Genomic DNA, 20,182 nt, shown 5'->3' with positions numbered 1-20,182 from the left:
TGACACTTTTGCTTGGTTTTAAAACACTTTGCTACAGAACAGGTTTTAGAGCTCTGTGGTGCTTGTTTGTCCAGGTTCTGCAACCTGAATTAATTTTCATTGGATAGCATTTGATGCATGTATGTACAGTTTAATGTTAGTGAAAAGCATTGACTTCAGTTTTTGGAGGTTGTAAATTAATTTGGACAAAATCTTTCTGTCTGCTTTTTCTTTGTTGATATAAAAAGTTAGTTTTACAATTACATATTATTTAAAGTTATTGAACACAATGTTTTTAGTGTTCCTTGGTATGCATCTACTGAATGGAACTATATATATGTAATCTCCATGTGCATTACAAATAGTATTAAAAAGAAAATAATAATATTTTTCTGTTCCTAGAATCACCATGTAGTATGTTGCTGCATGCAACAGGGGAAGTTTTTTCTGGAAACATTTTTGTTTCTCTGTCCACTTGGACAATTATCTTAAAGTGCTTCAGTATCTCCATATACACCTGGTTTTTTAGCTACATCATGGTGAATTCAAAGCATTTTGATGAAGTAATAAAGAAGTGGAATTTAAGAAAAACCTCAACAATATACAAATCCTTGTACCTTTTGGCTGTATCCCAAAGAATGTCAGAAAGGCCTGAATGAAATGTTAGTAACTTAATTTGGGTAAATATTATGGATCTCAAGCAGCAGAACCTTTTTGTCCTGTCTTCTGCCAAATAGACCAGATGCATTTTAGGATAAAAAATGTTTTCTCATCCACTGAAGTTGTAATTGGTATTCAGAAAACTGGTTGGAATATCATGAGGCATATAGTTTATTGTCATTAATTCTTACTGCTGGCTGGGAAGAAGGAGGCAGCAAATCAGAACAGTTGTAGGTTGATAAGTTTGGTTTTTTAAGCACAAACTTTTTCAAGTGGCACTTTTTCCTGCTAGTAAGATTTTGTGCATGTGTGTGAATTTTTGCATTTCCCTGGCTGTGTTCTCACTGATGGTCTGCTGGAGTCAGACCTGCTGTCTTTGCTCCCTGAGGTTTCCCTTTGTTCTCCATCCATACCAGTCTTAACATTTGTAATTCTGCTGGGGACTGATTGTGGACTGAACTGTGATTTTGGGAAGGTTGCCTTCTTAAACCAGTGTTTGCCACCATCTCCTACCAGATGCCTGTGTAGGATTTTGGGTATTGTAAGTTGGCTGGACTAGGATGGGAAGTCTGTTTGGTGGTAGTATAAGTTCTGTTTAATGCTGTTGTTTAGCAGAATCCCTGTATTTAGATGATAGGAGGAAAATTAGTTGAAGTTTGGATGTATTTTTCCTTCCTCTTAGAAGGAAAAGTTTATAGATTTTGTTTGTCCTGATTAATTTTCTCTGTGTGTTTATTGAAACTACAGTTCAGTGAGGTTGGTTTTAACAAAGACCAGCACTGAACATTAATTCTCAATTTTGAGCTCTGCAGAAGGAAAATAAAATACTGAGGAACTGAGAAGAGATTGCCTTTTCTCACAGTGGACTTTAAAATATGTGCCCAAGCAATAGTCTGTGTACTTTGTTCAAGAAACACTGACAACAGTAACTATTTTTAAAATGTCTCTATTCATACCTTTGCAGTGACTAGTTGTGAAAGATATGGAAATAAAAAGATAAAGCAGATTGACTATTTCTTGGAAAAAAAAAAAATCACTGGTAGAAAAAGATTCCTGTAGAATTTGTTGTCACTGGTCTCCACTTCAATTCAGCTTGTTCTAGTTAGTGTATATTAAATACTTGAGTGTCTTAAAATAGTAAGCTGTAGAAAATTCAAGGTATTTGAACAAGAGGTCAGATACATTTTATTGCACTCAGAGTTGATATTTGAAGAATAAAGCAGAGTGGAAAACAAGTTGTGTTGTGACAGTGAACAATTTCTGTTGTGAATAACAAGGAAATTCAGACAGCAAGTTTAGGGAACATGACTCATCATAGAAACACCAGAAGAATGAAGAAGCAAAAAGCATCTTGCAATGTGTTGATTATTTTGTTTATATTACTTTTCTGTTCTCAGGACTTTTTTTTTTTCCACAAGGAGGTGGAATAGATACAAATAAAATAAGAATAAACACTTTGATCCAGACCAACAGTGCCTGGCAATGCAGTAATAAATATTTATTGTTAGCCTTAACAAACATCCGAGTATTTTGACCTTCTTTGCATTTTCAAGCAAATGCTAGCTCTCATTTCAAGTATGAAAAATCTATTATTGTGAAAAATGTTGGCTTGTCATCCCACTGACAAAGATCAGTAAAACCAGAGAGAAGCACTGTGATCTAGCTTTGATTGGCTTGTTGGTGGTGGCTTTAATATTACAGAAATACTGCAGAACCATTTCTCTCATCATGTCACCGTTGCTCTCATCTCCTCACCATTCATCTTTGTGAACTTGCTTTTGTTAGACTACTCAGTACAATAATACTCCAAGGAGAAATATTGTTACTTGGACATTGGCATGGATGTCAATTGAATGGGGAAAAAAAAAAATCTTCATTTTATTTTTATTTTCTCAGGCAGCAGTTTCCAGGTGTTTCCTTTTCTTCTAGGCAACATGGCTTGGATGCTGGGTAGCTGTTCCTCACTTTTTCTTTGTACTATGTTTTAAATAAATCAGTATTCTGTTCCCCCCCACCCCAAGCCTGTAAAAAAGTGGAAAGGGTTCCATTTTCAGAGCAAATATGTTATGCAAGTTTCTTGAAAAGATTCGAATTTCATAATTGATAAAACTGAAAATGCATTAATTTCATAATTGTCATTCTTTGTAAGTCTTTTTTTGTTTTTCTTCTGGAAGATGGAACATGAATAGTGAGGCACTGGGGCTGTGTTCTTGGCTGTTACAGCAGAATTTGTGGATATTTCTCCTTTCTCCCCCAGGAAAGTTCTGTGATTCTAGTTTATAGTTTGTGAAGCCCAGTTTTGGGTGGAATGTCCTCCATTAGGTGTGTATCACTGTTAAAATGTTATATATTATATTGTTATGGCAAAATGTGTGATTTTTGCAAGTTAATTTTTATTCTGCTTGTATTTTAAACTTGGCATTCATATTGTTTTCTGTCCTTCTGCTCGTGTTTTAAAGTTTTTCATTTATATTGTTTTCTATTCTGAAAACAGCATTTCTTGGTTTTTTGCACCTCAAAAAGTATGTCTTTCCCATTAGATAAAAGAGGCAACTGGTTAGGTAGGATTCTTTTTCCTTTTTTTTGGCTATTAAGTAGCTTTGAGTAACATTTTCCTCTGAAAACTACATCTGGACTGATTTTGACACATAATACTGCAAATGGCAAAATTTAATGAGTTTTACATTATATAGAGATCATGCACTATAATTTATGTAGTGTGAGTTTCTTTCCATGACATGATCCCTGTCTTCATTACCTTCTGAGTTTGGTGATTCTTCTGAGCATTTAATTTGGGAGGAGTACTCAGAGGGGAGTAATTGTGCATTGTCTCTTCTGTGGTTGTGTATGAAATCATTGAAGGAAATCATGCACAGGAGGAAGGAAAGGCATTTTCCCTGGAAGGTTGTTTTGAGGCTGATTTTTATTTATTTTATTAATCAGAGAACTTGCAGTAAGATGGTTTAGGTGATCACACTCACTGAAGGCACGTGAGGTAGTTGTTGTCAATATAGATTTCAAATTTCTTTTTTAATAGAAAAAGTGGAGAAACAGGACTGGGGGTTGAATAAATAATTATGCAGTGCAAGGTCACTTTTTTGGGAAATAACTGTCTTTGTGTTTTTAGAACAAATTCATTTTATGTGCTGGAAAGAGCCATGGCAAATGCCTTATGTGTGCTTGTTTCTCACAATGTATTAATGATGTTTTGGTACTGTGTAAGTGTGAACAAGGTGAGAGGGTTTGTCTGCACAAAAGGTAAAGGGCAGGAGTTTGTCACATGGAAAACAGAGGGACTGCTCAGTACTGGTGCCCAGGAGAGAAGATTGTTTGGCATGAGACTTCATGTCCTTTATTCCAACTCAGTGTGTCTTAGATATTTTGTACAATTTGCCAAAGTCTTTTGGAGATGTTGTCCAGTATATTGAAGTCTCTTTCAGACAATGTCAGGGTTGTGAGAGGGAGAAAAAATATTTTTTGAAAGAACATCTGATGGAGTGCTTGAAACAGTTAGTAGGGGAAAATAAAGTTGTACATATAAAGGATCAAACTACTTTTAAAAGGGTAGAAAGTTCTTGCCTTTAAAAAAGAAAGAAAAAGGAGAGTGGAAAATACTGGAATAGTGAGTTTTTAAATATAAGTATTAATGTATTTCAATTTATGTGTCATGTTTGAGTTTCAACTTTTTGTAAGTTCTGCAATCTCATTTTGTTACACAGCAAAGGAAAAATATTCACAAAGGCTGTTAATTGTTGTGGACTAAACTTTCTTACATGTGGAACATAACCATTAGAGGAATTACAAATCAGTCATAGGAAAATAAAATGCTTAAAAGGTATTTACTCTGAGAACTTTTCAGTAAAAAGTCCTGGATACAAAAATGGTGAACCCAATCTCTTTGTATGTCTCTAACTGTACTAGAGCTAGTTGTAAAATCAAAGCTGTGAAATGATTTCTAAAATGTACAGTCACAAACTGATTATAAAATTCACAAGGGGACTCTGATGGGACTGTCATAACTTAACAATGGAATTGTGAGTCACTGCAGGAGAAATTAATGTAATAATATTTTCTAGTATTTATAGGATCAGGAGGATAAAATGTAATTTAATTCTATTTGATTAAAAACTAGTAGGCAAGAGAGAAAGAGGAAGAAAAAAATGATGCATCTTTTATTTCAGGCATGAAAGGTGGAGGGTGTATATAAGAAACATATTATGAAGCAGGATATTACAGTGATTAATTTCAAATCTGATAAATGCTCCAAAATGTTCATGTTAATATCATAATCATCCTATTTGATAACTTAAGGTGATAGTTATTTTTTTTTTAAGTTCTAGGTGCAAAGTGTAGCTTTTGAGTGGAGCAGCCAGATTATGAGGAATTGAATGTGGATTGAATCAGAGCTGTGTCCTGTGTCCAGTGCTCTCAGGTTAAAGATCATGTCTCAGAAGTTTGGTTGGTTTGTGTTGGCTCTTTCAGGAAGGGCAGTGGGACTCAGTAATCTTGTGTATGGTTCATTAATAAGCAGCATGTATAAAGGGCTTGTCAAGCTTAAAGTTTATCAAATTTAAAAGGAATGAAAGCAGAAGCAGATACCTGTGAGGAATTAAACTATAACTATTCTTGTATGAGCTATAAGATCTTCAAAAATTCATCTGGAAATAAAAACCTCAGTGTTACCTATTGCTTAAAAAAGCAAAATTGTCTGGAGATTTGGCCAAAAAAGTACTTATGTTATGTTTTCATGTTTTGCTGTTCAAACATGATGAAACAAAGACTTTCCCTGTAGTATGGAAGTGTTGTGAAAGAAGGATGGAATCTGTTCAGTTCTTTTAGACATGCCCAAAGAAGAGTCAGATGTTTAGAAGACAAACAGACATGCAAGAAATAAGCAAGTTGTTAAGCATATTAGTGGGAAAAGACTGTTTTCTGGAACTCATCTTACTAGTGAATTTAAGTGGAATAAATTTACTATTCCAGAGTATTTATTTCAAAGATAGAAGTAGCTCTTCTGACACTTCCTCCACCTTCCATGCCTCTTCCTGCCAACACCATAGGTGTGTTTTAGGAAAGAAAATAGTGATGTTTCTGAAAATGTTCATCTTTGCTTTCTAACTATGGTAAAGAATAAGAGAATTTGTTTTTTTAAAGGAAACAAAACAGCCAAACCCAGCCATGAAGACGTGACTCATGGTGATTAAACTTTTTTTTTGTTTTTTCCAAGAGGAATTATGATGTAATTTAGATTGGTTTTGATTGTAATGTGTTGCTGCAGAGTAAGAGCAATCCTAAATGACACTTGGGACTCCTGTGATTAAGTTTTTTGAGTGCATTTCTGAGTGGGTTAATCTTATGCAAAAATAATAAAAAAAAAAAAAGGTAATTTAATTTTCTGTTGCTCCTCCACATATTTCTAAAGGGATTTTTCAAAATGGATTTCCCTACAGAACTAGAATATAAAAGTTAGAGGTTTGTTTATTGCTTATGTACATTACTTCTGGTAAGGATTAAGTGGAAATAACTTGAGTGGAAATCAAAGCATAACAGATATACCCTGGAAATTTTAAAAGCAATTTAAGAGGATTTGTATGTTTTCTAGAATGCAAGTTCATCCTTGCAACTTTCTAAGCAAAATGCAGAGTTGAAAATTACATTTTTATATTAATAATTTTCATTGAAAGGAGATAATAAAGAAGTTGTCTAATTAGTTTAATATCCCACTCAACAGCCAGTATTTGAGTTTTTCCAGCATAGTAGAAGTAACAGTACAATGCAAAGAAAACCCAAACTGGCTGGAATCTTTGTCATAATCTTGGTGGTATGTGAGAACTTACAGAGAACATACAGAGTGGTATGTCCTCTGTAACATAGTTTTGTATTATAGACACTGCTTGCAAAAAAATTCTGGATAAGTGCTGTATTTTTTATATGAGTGGTACAATTTAATATTGGGTGATCACCCAACTAAATTTTGTTTCCTTCATTAACTTTATAAAATATTGTAGGAAACTTTTGCTTCTAGAGCATAAGCTCAGGAAACATGATAGTATGGCACAAAGAAACTGTGTTAAATAATGCAGCCACAGTAAATAATTTAGCCACAGCAGAGTTATATTATTAGTCTCATAAGTATTTTTTAATATTATTTTTTTTTATAAATTTATTTTCATATATATGTCTTTATGTTTTCTAAAAACTGTTTCTGGAAAAATGTTTGGGTGTTCATTGCCTTTGAATTTCTGTTCTTATCCAATGAAATTTGTGGTTGAATTTTAGTTCTTTCAAGAGTTAGATTGGAAAATTTCACTAATAAGGTGCTTACCCTTGGGGTGTATAATTTGTGAGAATAAGTTCATATTAATTTCTATTTAGTATGATTGTAGCTGATAAGTAGTCTTCAAAACCTGTTTCACATAAAAAATAATCTGAGAAGTGGGAAAAAAACCAAGCCATGCAGATATTAATATTGAAGTATATGGAGAATTTGTTCTTCAAGTTTAGCTGGAGTTTCCCCCAGTCAACAGAGGTCAGTTCAATCAACTGAGGAAAAAGACTTCTGGGAATACCAAGGTGCAGAGAGTAAGTCACATTTGTACTTTGCTTTAGATACATTGTCATAAAAGCAATAAAAATCCTTTTTTTCTGTGCTCCAGTATGCTTTCCCTAGACTATAGAATTATAGATTCTTACTTAGTAATTTGAAAAGAAAATATTTCCTAAGTGGAATTGCAGTCATACAAGCACTGCATTGCTAAGTGGAGAGCCAGTTATTTCTGTCAACAAAAATAGTTCCTGACTTTTATTAACCACTAAGTTCTACTGATTTTTCCCCTTAGTGGGCTCATATAGCCCAGCTTGCCCTGGCTCAAGGTGCTGGCTGTTCTGCAATGGTATATTTTCCTCTAGTACCTGAGGGAGATTATCAAAATAAGTTTTAAATCAGTTTTTTCACTGCTGTCAGGTAACAGGTGTTTGTGTTTTCACCCAAAGCTCTTCCTGGATATGACATTTGGAGCTGGAGGTCACACAACTGCTCTCCTGGAGAAAGCCAGTGGCATCACTGTGTATGCCCTGGACAGGGATCCCACAGCTCATAAAATAGCCCAGCAGCTTGCAGAAACCTACCCGTAAGTTGTCTCCTCCTGTCTTACCTATGGCTGAGATCAGGTTGGTGCTTTGGTGTTTTATATGTAATTTAATATATTTGTATGGTTTTTATTATAGAAAAGCATTCTGTGCTCTATGTACCTTGTCAAATAGGAGATCCAGTTCAATTTGTTTATGAAGCATGCAGCTTCTTCTTAGGTTTTTGGAGTTAAATGTGTGTTTCGGAGTTTTAATTTTAAGCATGCATCAAGTAGCTTTTTTTTGTATTTAAAAATGGTTTTTAAAAAAGATCCACGTGTTCTGCTTGCCTTGAGATGATTCTGATTGCAAAGTAGTACAAAAACATATCTTCATGTATTTCACAAAAATTATGGAATAATATGTTTTTTTAAAAATAACGTAATTTAAATATGGATTGTGAATAATTTAATTTTTAAAACTTCAAAATAGTTGTAATTTGGTATTAGGTTTGCTAAGTATTTTGCCACTGGCTTAAGAAACTACTGAACAATTTAATAAGCTATGATTTCTGTGTGTAGCTCACAGTTTTCTTTTTAAATAAGAGTGCTAGATTTGCTAAATGAACAATTGCTAAATGCAAACTTTTACATCTTTTTTAGTTATGCAAAGTTCTTGTTCCTTCATTTAATTCAAGAAAGAGCCCAGGCAGAACACCAGTGCATTCATGCAAAAGTGTGCAATATGTAGAGCTGAATATGAGCTTTTCAGAAAGTCAAATTTTCAGATCTGACCAAGAAGAAAAATACATAGATACAAAATTAATTAATATGTACTCATCAAGACTTAAGAAATTTAGATAAGGTAGTAAAGAGAGAATACTCACTGTCACATAGAAAACATTATCTCAAAACAGCTGTAACATGAAGAAAAGTAAATATTTCCAATAAGAAATCTGGAAGATGCAGATAAAAAACCACCTGGTTGTCCAGTCATGTTTTCCCACATGAAAAGAAGTTCTGAGCAGTAATATTTAATCAATGCAGAAAGTGTTCCTCAAGTCTTCTAAGATAAAAATCTGAACTGTGCTTTCCTTTCTTCAAGTGTGTTTGACAGAGACCCAGTGGGGGAAAGGCAAGCATGAGTCAGGACAAGTTCCTGTCCTACTCTGCAAGACCACTTACACATATTTCTCTAAATTTTCAGTTCTTTTTGGGCTGAAGTGCCATGCAGTGTGTACTTACAAATTTCTGCAATCTATCCACTCTTATTTCTCCAGAGAATTTTTTTTTTTTTTTGTCAGAATCCTGTGGAGAATATTGTCAAGGAAAGTCCATTTTCTTTTAAACTAAGCCTGCAAACATGTTCTGCCAAATGCCATGGGAGTTGGAAGGTCTTCTGTTCTTTGTGTCATAGAAAGAAACCAGTCTTTTAAAAACATTCACACAAGCTAAAACAATAATGAACAGTCCTCTGGCTCAATATAAGTTTGTCTGAAAGTATCCTATGCAAACCTGCATGTGAGAAGTTTATTTTCCAGATAGATAAAGAGATTTTGCAAGTGTTGTGTGCTCTTCTGCCAAGAATTGACATGGATAATTTTCTGCTTGCTTAGAAAAGATGGATTTGTATAGCAGTTGATGTAACTTATTATGGTTTAATAGACAAAGGAGGTCTCCTAGCTCTTCTTTTTGATGGATGCAAGTTATCCTTTGAATGAAGTGGATTCTTAAACAATATAGCATTGGTGAAAAGTCCTAATCATGAAGGATGACTGCATTTCACCTGGATATGTATTCTAGGATACAGAGTCATATTCTTATTTGCTCTGGTGTTTTCCCTCATTTTCTGTCTTTCCTATTAGAAAGAACAGGTGAGTCCTTTTTCATAAGGTAAATATTATATTTTCTTATAATATTTTGTGTTAAAATTTATGGCAAAAGAATATTCTGTATGTGCTAATAATTAATCTGCTTTCTGTGGAAATTCAGTTACATAAACCATTGTCAAAATAAAAGGAGAAAGGAGGACTAAGGATGTAATTTATAAACAGTTAAAACTAGTGTTTGCTTACAAATTAATTGAGTGTAAGGGATTTACTTCTGAGATATGGAACTTTTATAAATGGATTTTTTTCAGTGTTCATTAAAAGATAGTTGATCTAACATTATGGGATTTTATTATCTATTTTCTGCACTGTATTTGAAATAAACCTTGTATCAATTCATTTCAAATCTGTGTGGGCATCAAAATCTCAGGGAATTAATCCAGTTGGCATCTGTATCTGGTCAGGTCTATTCTCAGATTAAATAGTTGCCTGGCTCACCAGGGAGCCACAGAAACAGTTGTGCCATGTTAGAAATGGCAATGGCAGCATGCAGCTGCATCCCAGAGAAATGCAGGGCCATGCCTTCTGTAAGAGCACAGCCTGAGATGAACCTCCCTGAATAACTGCAGCACAGAAGGATGAACATCCTCCACTTTCTGGGCTTCCCCCTTTTCTTCTGTTTAGCATGGCTGTTTAGGGAGAGGTTATTTGACTTGCTGAAGTGGTTCATTTGGAGGTGACAGCACAAAGTTGGGGAAGAGGCTGTTGTGTAAATAAACCAGTAAAATCTGATTCCACTGTCTGAAACTGAGAATGCAATGGGCAGACTGAAAGTCACACTTCAACTGAATTTTCTGTTGCCATTTTTGTCCTGCTTAAACCAGAACAATGCATATGTTAATTGTTATTGCTTATCTTGGCTAGATGACAATAATCTTACTAAAATCATATCGTTCTGGTTGTTATTCACTATGTGCCTTTGTTGATGTAATCTTTTTGGATTTGCAGTAAAATTTTGGTACTGTCTCTCACTGTATTCTGGACAAAATTCCCATTGCACAGCTGGATAAACACATCATCAGGTGAGCAGCTGGCTCTCAGGCTGGGCACAAGGAGCTGTACTGGATGGGGTGACACCAGGGGTGAATGTCAATAGAGGGGCTCCATCCTCAGGGCTCCATCTTCAGCAACTTGGTAAAGGGCTTGGCTGCAGGACTTGACAAAACTGGAAGGAGCTGCTGGTTCTCTGGAAGGCAGAGAGGCTCTGCAGAGAAATCTGCACAAATTCAAGGGCTGGGCAATCTGCAGTCATACAAAGTTCAACAAGAGTAATGTGAGGGACTAAAATGTAATGGTGAGTGAGTCAGATCAGCCATTTGGGAGGCAGTAGGTGCTTTGCTGATGATGTGCATGGTGACAGACCAGATACAGAGGGCATGAGCACCTGAGGATGGCCATGACAAACCCACCTCTGTTTATCAAGAATCTGGGTTGTGAGTCCAGTAAGGAAAGAGGGCAATAAGAAGCAGAGCCTGCAAGCTGAATAGTGCTTTTTTATCATGGCAGCATCCTCCCTTACACAGACAGACCTTACATTGACTAATGGACATAAAATTGCAACAACTGGGTCTTGGTGGTGGATCCAAAAAGTGGTGATGTTTTTCTTTCTTTCTTTCCCTTTTACATTTCTAAGTGTTATTTTTATGCTTTTATATTATTGTAGATAATAATAACCAAAAGGGCTACATGCCTCCTTTTGACTGCAGCCAAATTCTTATTAAATACTCTAAATAGATAGATATAGATATAGATATAGATATAGATATAGATATAGATATAGATATAGATATAGATATAGATATAGATATAGATATAGATATAGATATAGATAGATATATGTGTGTGTGTATAAACACTGGTCATGCAATGTCATTTCACTCTAATCCACCCCAAAGGATCACAGATTCACAGAATTAACTAGGAAATTAGTCTTGGAAAAGGTCTTTTCCAACCTAGAATTAGCTAGGTTGGAAAAGACCTTTGAGATGATTAATTCCAACCAACATCACCTTATTAACCAAACCATGACACTGAGTGCCACATCCAGTCTTTTTTTAAACACCTCCTGGTGACTCCACCACCTCCATGGGCAGCCCATTCCAGTGCCCAATCACTCTTTTAGTGAAGAATCTTTTCTTAATGTTCAGCCTAAACTTTGCTTGGCACAGCTTAAGACTTTGTCCTCTCATTGTCAGTGGTTGCCTCAGGGAAGAGACCAACCCTCAGCTGGCTGCAGCCTTCTATCAGGGAGGTGTAGAGAGTGATCAGGTCACCCTGAGCCTCCTTTTCTCCAGATTAAACAGCCCCAGCTCCCTCAGAGGCTTCTCACAGGTTTGTGTTCTCCAGATGTATTTGAGTGTCTCAACCCCTCCCTGAGCTGAGGGGCCAGAGCTGGGCTCAGCACTGGGATGAGCTCCCTGCCCTGCTGGCCACACCACTCCTGACCCAGGCCAGGGCCACTAGCCTTGGTGGCCACCAGGGCACTCTGGCTGTGTCCAGCTGCTGTCCATCAGTGCCCAGGTCCCTTCCTGCCTGGCCACTGTCAGCCACTGTCCCCAGCCTGTAGCACTGCAGGGCATGTTGTGGCCAACCTGCAGGACTTGGGACTTGGGCTTGTTAAACCTCAGGTTGTTGGGCTTGGCTGATCTATCCAGCCTGTCCAGATCCCTTTGCAGAGCCCTCCTACCTTCCCACAGATTGGCACTCATTCCCAGCTTGGTGTCATCTGCAGATTTACTGATGGAGGACTCAATCCCCTCATCCAAATCATCAGTAAAGATGTTAAACAGGACTGGGCCTGGGGGACACCACTGGGGACTGGTCCCAGCTGGATGTGGCACCACTCAGCAGCACTCTCTGGCCATCCAGCCAGTTCTGGGCCCAGCAGAGTGCTCCTGTCCAAGCCACGGGCTGCAGCTTTAATCAATAATTTCTTTCCAGGGAATGCTGTGGGACACAGAGTCAAAGGCCTTGCTGAAATCCAGATCCACACCACCCACAGCCTTTCCCACATCCACCAGGTTGTAAAAGGAGATCAGGCTGGGCTGGCCCCTCCCAAAGCCAAGCTCCTGGCTCTGATCCCTCGGCTGTCCTGGGATGGCACTCAAGGTGATCTCCCACTATCTGCCAGGCACCAAGGTCAGGCTGACAGCTCTCTCATTTCCCAGATCCTCCTTCAGCCCTGGGGATAGCATCACACTGTCCAACTCCCAGGTATCTGAGCCAGGACTGAGGATAAGTGATGGGAGCAGCTTCACAAGCTCGTGTGCCAGCTCCCTCATCACCCCTCTGGTCCCACAGATTTGTGAGTGCCTGTTAAGGAGAACCTGCCTGGATGAGCAGGGAGTAGTGAATCTCAAATGAAAGAGAACTGTGTGGGATGTGGAAAAGGGACAGGCCACATAGGAGGGCTGTAGGAACTTTATTAGGGGATGCATAAATGAGACAAGGAAGGCCAAGGCCCAGTTGGGATTGAGTCTGGCAAGGGATATCAAGGACAACAAGAAGTTCTTTTACAAGTACATCAGCAGGAAAATGGAAATAAGGGAAAATGGGAGGCCACTGCTGAATCAGATAGGTGTAACAAGACAGAGAAAAGGCAGAAGTCTCTCATTTCTTAGTTTTTACTGCTGAGAATGTCCCTCAAAATAGGTGTGACACCTGCTGCAGGTGACACTTGGCAGGGCAGCTGGACTGGATGATCCCCAGAGGTGCCTCCAACCCCAACAATTCTGTGATTCTGTGAAATGTGCCCAAAGTCACTGTGGCAAGAGGAGATAAATAGGGCTAAATTAAGGGATTTTGCTATATTCAGAACTTACAAATTCAATCTCCAGAGGTCCATCCAACCCCAACAATTACGTAATTCTGTGAAATATGCCCAAAGATATTGTGGCAAGAGGAGATAAACAGGACTAAATTAAGTGATTTTTCTATATTCAGAACTTATAAATGAAATCCTCCATGTGTTTAACTGAAAGATATCTGGAGTAATAAGTCATTGGAAGAGAAAACAGAGGAAAATACATTTGAGTTTGTATTCTAAATATGTCTCTATTTTTTGGTAGCAGTTTTGTCAGAACTCAAATCTGAAGGGGGTAGAGTTCCAGCTGCAGCTCTGGCATTCATTTAGTGTCTCTGTTTATTATTTTTATTTTTTAAAATATGCAGTGCTGCTTTAATAAGGAGAAAATGGGTCAGGGTCTGTTATATATTCAGTGTGTGGGTGGGAATCCTTTGACGTGCTTTCTGGGGAAGCCACTAACTTGGGAATTGCTGCTGAGAATCCAGGAGAACAAGATGAAATTCAGTCAGCAGCAATATCTATTACAAGTAAACCCTTTCACACCCACTGAAAGGAAGAGGCTAGAGAGGTGCCTGGAATCTGGCAACTAACCAAGATAATGGAAAATTTTTAAGTAGAAGAAACTCGTGCAAAGCCAATGTAGAGGAAATAGATAAATAGTACAGAATTCCTCATACAATTTAAATACCATTTATATATAGTGTTAAAGTGATTTTGAGGTGATTTTGCTTTCAGTTACACAATGTTTACGAAAAAAAATGTACTAGATCAGCTGTGCATTGTATACTCTGGGGAAAATAGATTTTTTTCCCAGTTCTAGAAAAAACAGAGCTTTTGTTTTTTTTCAATGTTGATAAGACTTCTTTATGTGCTTATGAATTGTAGCTGAGTGTTATATTGGTGCTTTTCTTGCTATATATTTTTTAAAAACTTTTAACTGTAGTGCATAAGAAATACAATTAGTGTGCATAATATAATATTCATTATAATGGTGTCTTGACTACATATAAATATAATTAATTAGTTACCTCTGGGCTTATTTCTTTGTAAAGAATTCTCCATGTATGTCATCAATCTGTCTGTCTCTCAAATGCAGGCAGCAAAGATAAGTGAGTTACCTTAAATATGAAGAGGAAAAATTCAATTGAGAGTAGTAAAAAGACCCTCAAATGCCATTAATATTAAAATATTATTTTACTGACATTTATTTTGTTTCCCAGAAGATTTGAGTACGAAAGCCAAACATATTTCTGTATCAAAACATAAAATTCAAAATTGCCCTGACACAGAAAACACATACAAGGCAACTTGTTCTGTTCACTTTTGACATTGTTGGATATCTTGTCCTTTTAGTGCTTTCTTAAAATCTTGTCAGGGGAAAGGCTGTGCAAGTTGCACCAGGAGAGGTTTAGATAGGATATTAGGAAAAATTCTGTGTGGATGTTGCATATAGTGACATGATTTAATGGTGGACTCCATCTTTTTGGTTTTTTCCAACCCAAATCATTCTGTGGTTTGAGTATCAGGCTTCTCTTATAATTACAGAAATTTCACTATAACATTGCATAGTTTGACACTGTAATTAAATAATTTGTATCTGCGCTTCTTAATTTTCATTTTATTGCAGATGTAATGGATTTTGATTCTTTGTGTGGGCTGCAAAATATTTACTGCAGACTGTTGTCTAGTAAATTCAAGTAGAGAAGATGTTTCTACCACTTTGTGTTGGGATGACTACAGAACATTTCCTGTATTAGTTGAGTTCACATTTCATACACTTGGTCACATTTACAACAGGAGGCATTAAGGCACTCTGCAGAAATCAAGAGGATATAAACTGTATTAAAATACTCCTTCTTGTATCAAACAATACAGACAAAAGTTTATTTCATCAGTAAATGGATGATAATTGTTGAGGATAGAAGACACCAGTGGTTTCCTGTGAAGATGGAAATTATATAAATGTGTAGACAAAAAGATGCTTGTCACTCACTAAGAGAAGATCAAGACTTGTTGGTATTTAAGATAAACATATAATTTACTAAATGGCTAAATTAAACAAAAAAAAAAGTTGATAGTCTCTGATTCATGATCTTATTTCTTCTACTTTGATAAATAACTAAATGAAAATATTTGTAAACACATTTTTGTATCAGAATTGAGCTTCATACTTAACTATGAAATATAAAAAAGGTTCAGAGAAATTCAGATTATTTTTCTGACTGAGTCATTTGGCTTCAGATACTATTATTCTTAGATGCATTAGGATTATGCATATAGGTGACATAGACCATAAAAATGAATTACTTGGACTACATGATTCTGTTTTTTTCTTGTCATGATAATAAACATAATTTGCATTTTAATTTGATTTTAGTCTTTGTGACTCAGCTGTGCTAAGTATTGTACAGAATATTGAAAGGACTGAAAGTAAAATCAGGCAGTTAATTGCTGCTTTGTATTTGGATGCCTGAAAAATACATCAACTTAGATTGATCAAGAAGCAAAGATTTGGATAGAGAGATTTCAGAGGATTCCTGTGTAAAACCTCAGTGGAGAAAACATGTTACTTTGAGTGGAAGTTACCTGTGGCCTTGTCACCACTGAATGGTGCAAATGTTTGAGAACAATATTGACTAATAAGGGGTCTTGGCACACACAGATTTGTAAGAAATAATACAAGTGTCATGTCTCAACAGCACAAACAATCTGTATTATTGGTACTGTTTATACTGTCAGTCTTACTGTGGTCATGATGTGGCCATGGTCATTAGAGCCTGATGCAATTTAAATATTTAAATATAAAGTAGAAAAACAGAACCAAATCCTTTCTGGTAATGATATCCAGATTGGCCATCCATCTTCAAGAAATCTGTGCCAAATGCCTGGCTGTGAAAGGAAAGAGGAATATGAGGAGCACTCCTTTCACCCAAGCCTTCTCTGGGAAAACAACTTTTTTTTGTTTTTCTCTTCGTGAAAACCAGTGTCTTTGCCCCTTGAAAAAACTTTTGCAAAGCTTGGACACCAGCTGCTATAAACCCCAGGTTTAATCCACGGCTGCATTGTCACTGCTCACCCTTTCAGATGACAGGTGCTGCATTATCTTATCTTCTCTTTAAGGCAGGAGTTGAACATTACCTCCTTCATGCCTACCAGAGTGATTAGCAGCAAAAGACAAGGCAAAAAATCCCATTCACTTGATTATTAGAATGAGTTTTGGTTCCTTTCAATTCAGCCTTAGACTAAGGTTGGAGTGATGTGTGACATCAAGCATGTAAGTGAATTTAACCCATCCTACAGTGTGCCTGTAATGCTAGCACCCAGTGAGTGCAATAATTATATTATCAACTAGTGAGTGCAATAACTGTGTGAGCACCCAGTAAGTGCAATAACTGTGTGAGCACCCAGTGAGTGCAGTAACTGTGTGAGCACCCAGTGAGTGCAGTCACTGTGTGAGCACCCAGTGAGTGCAGTAACTGTGTGAGCACCCAGTGAGTGCAGTAACTGTGAGCACCCAGTGAGTGCAGTAACTGTGTGAGCACCCAGTGAGTGCAGTAACTGTGAGCACCCAGTGAGTGCAGTAACTGTGTGAGCACCCAGTGAGTGCAGTAACTGTGTGAGCACCCAGTGAGTGCAGTAACTGTGTGAGCACCCAGTGAGTGCAGTAACTGTGTGAGCACCCAGTGAGTGCAGTGACTGTGAGCACCCAGTGAGTGCAGTAACTGTGTGAGCACCCAGTGAGTGCAGTAACTGTGTGAGCACCCAGTGAGTGCAGTAACTGTGAGCACCCAGTGAGTGCAGTAACTGTGTGAGCACCCAGTGAGTGCAGTAACTGTGTGAGCACCCAGTGAGTGCAGTAACTGTGAGCACCCAGTGAGTGCAGTAACTGTGTGAGCACCCAGTGAGTGCAGTAACTGTGTGAGCACCCAGTGAGTGCAGTAACTGTGAGCACCCAGTGAGTGCAGTAACTGTGAGCACCCAGTGAGTGCAGTAACTGTGAGCACCCAGTGAGTGCAGTAACTGTGAGCACCCAGTGAGTGCAGTAACTGTGTGAGCACCCAGTGAGTGCAGTAACTGTGTGAGCACCCAGTGAGTGCAGTAACTGTGTGAGCACCCAGTGAGTGCAGTAACTGTGAGCACCCAGTGAGTGCAGTAACTGTGAGCACCCAGTGAGTGCAGTAACTGTGAGCACCCAGTGAGTGCAGTAACTGTGTGAGCACCCAGTGAGTGCAGTAACTGTGTGAGCACCCAGTGAGTGCAGTAACTGTGAGCACCCAGTGAGTGCAGTAACTGTGTGAGCACCCAGTGAGTGCAGTAACTGTGTGAGCACCCAGTGAGTGCAGTAACTGTGAGCACCCAGTGAGTGCAGTAACTGTGTGAGCACCCAGTGAGTGCAGTAACTGTGAGCACCCAGTGAGTGCAGTAACTGTGAGCACCCAGTGAGTGCAGTAACTGTGTGAGCACCCAGTGAGTGCAATAAATGTGTGAGCACCCAGTGAGTGCAGTAACTGTGAGCACCCAGTGAGTGCAGTAACTGTGTGAGCACCCAGTGAGTGCAGTAACTGTGAGCACCCAGTGAGTGCAGTAACTGTGTGAGCACCCAGTGAGTGCAATAACTGTGAGCACCCAGTGAGTGCAGTAACTGTGAGCACCCAGTGAGTGCAGTAACTGTGAGCACCCAGTGAGTGCAGTAACTGTGTGAGCACCCAGTGAGTGCAGTAACTGTGAGCACCCAGTGAGTGCAGTAACTGTGTGAGCACCCAGTGAGTGCAGTAACTGTGAGCACCCAGTGAGTGCAGTAACTGTGTGAGCACCCAGTGAGTGCAGTAACTGTGAGCACCCAGTGAGTGCAGTAACTGTGTGAGCACCCAGTGAGTGCAGTAACTGTGTGAGCACCCAGTGAGTGCAGTAACTGTGAGCACCCAGTGAGTGCAGTAACTGTGTGAGCACCCAGTGAGTGCAGTAACTGTGTGAGCACCCAGTGAGTGCAGTAACTGTGTGAGCACCCAGTGAGTGCAGTAACTGTGTGAGCACCCAGTGAGTGCAGTAACTGTGTGAGCACCCAGTGAGTGCAGTGACTGTGAGCACCCAGTGAGTGCAGTAACTGTGTGAGCACCCAGTGAGTGCAGTAACTGTGAGCACCCAGTGAGTGCAGTAACTGTGAGCACCCAGTGAGTGCAGTAACTGTGTGAGCACCCAGTGAGTGCAGTAACTGTGAGCACCCAGTGAGTGCAGTAACTGTGTGAGCACCCAGTGAGTGCAGTAACTGTGTGAGCACCCAGTGAGTGCAGTAACTGTGAGCACCCAGTGAGTGCAGTAACTGTGAGCACCCAGTGAGTGCAGTATCTGTGAGCACCCAGTGAGTGCAGTGACTGTGTGAGCACCCAGTGAGTGCAGTAACTGTGTGAGCACCCAGTGAGTGCAGTAACTGTGAGCACCCAGTGAGTGCAGTAACTGTGTGAGCACCCAGTGAGTGCAGTAACTGTGAGCACCCAGTGAGTGCAGTAACTGTGAGCACCCAGTGAGTGCAGTAACTGTGTGAGCACCCAGTGAGTGCAGTAACTGTGAGCACCCAGTGAGTGCAGTAACTGTGAGCACCCAGTGAGTGCAGTAACTGTGTGAGCACCCAGTGAGTGCAGTAACTGTGTGAGCACCCAGTGAGTGCAGTAACTGTGAGCACCCAGTGAGTGCAGTAACTGTGAGCACCCAGTGAGTGCAGTAACTGTGTGAGCACCCAGTGAGTGCAGTAACTGTGAGCACCCAGTGAGTGCAGTAACTGTGTGAGCACCCAGTGAGTGCAGTAACTGTGAGCACCCAGTGAGTGCAGTAACTGTGAGCACCCAGTGAGTGCAGTAACTGTGAGCACCCAGTGAGTGCAGTAACTGTGAGCACCCAGTGAGTGCAATAACTGTGAGCACCCAGTGAGTGCAGTAACTGTGTGAGCACCCAGTGAGTGCAGTAACTGTGTGAGCACCCAGTGAGTGCAGTAACTGTGAGCACCCAGTGAGTGCAGTAACTGTGTGAGCACCCAGTGAGTGCAGTAACTGTGTGAGCACCCAGTGAGTGCAGTAACTGTGAGCACCCAGTGAGTGCAGTAACTGTGAGCACCCAGTGAGTGCAGTAACTGTGTGAGCACCCAGTGAGTGCAGTAACTGTGTGAGCACCCAGTGAGTGCAGTAACTGTGTGAGCACCCAGTGAGTGCAGTAACTGTGTGAGCACCCAGTGAGTGCAGTAACTGTGTGAGCACCCAGTGAGTGCAGTAACTGTGAGCACCCAGTGAGTGCAGTAACTGTGAGCACCCAGTGAGTGCAGTAACTGTGTGAGCACCCAGTGAGTGCAGTAACTGTGAGCACCCAGTGAGTGCAGTAACTGTGTGAGCACCCAGTGAGTGCAATAACTGTGTGAGCACCCAGTGAGTGCAGTAACTGTGTGAGCACCCAGTGAGTGCAGTAACTGTGTGAGCACCCAGTGAGTGCAGTAACTGTGAGCACCCAGTGAGTGCAGTAACTGTGTGAGCACCCAGTGAGTGCAGTAACTGTGAGCACCCAGTGAGTGCAGTAACTGTGAGCACCCAGTGAGTGCAGTAACTGTGAGCACCCAGTGAGTGCAGTAACTGTGAGCACCCAGTGAGTGCAGTAACTGTGTGAGCACCCAGTGAGTGCAGTAACTGTGAGCACCCAGTGAGTGCAGTAACTGTGTGAGCACCCAGTGAGTGCAGTAACTGTGTGAGCACCCAGTGAGTGCAATAACTGTGAGCACCCAGTGAGTGCAGTAACTGTGA

General features: G+C 39.5%; 1 protein-coding gene across 2 annotated transcripts in view; it reads left to right on the top strand.

Annotated features, from left to right (window-relative positions):
- Positions 1-20,182, top strand: part of METTL15 (methyltransferase 15, mitochondrial 12S rRNA N4-cytidine) — a 78,082-nt gene that overhangs the window by 24,935 nt on the left and 32,965 nt on the right. For both annotated transcript variants that reach the window (XM_056493254.1, XM_056493252.1), the window contains exon 3: positions 7,633-7,769. In XM_056493254.1, coding sequence (XP_056349229.1) covers positions 7,633-7,769 — 137 coding nt within the window. The remainder of the gene's footprint in view (positions 1-7,632; positions 7,770-20,182) is intronic.

Source organism: Oenanthe melanoleuca, chromosome 5 (genome assembly GCF_029582105.1).
Source record: "Oenanthe melanoleuca isolate GR-GAL-2019-014 chromosome 5, OMel1.0, whole genome shotgun sequence".
NCBI lineage: Eukaryota > Metazoa > Chordata > Aves > Passeriformes > Muscicapidae > Oenanthe > Oenanthe melanoleuca.
The sequence above is the reverse complement of the archived record's forward strand: the minus strand, read 5'-3'. Positions and strand labels throughout refer to the sequence as shown.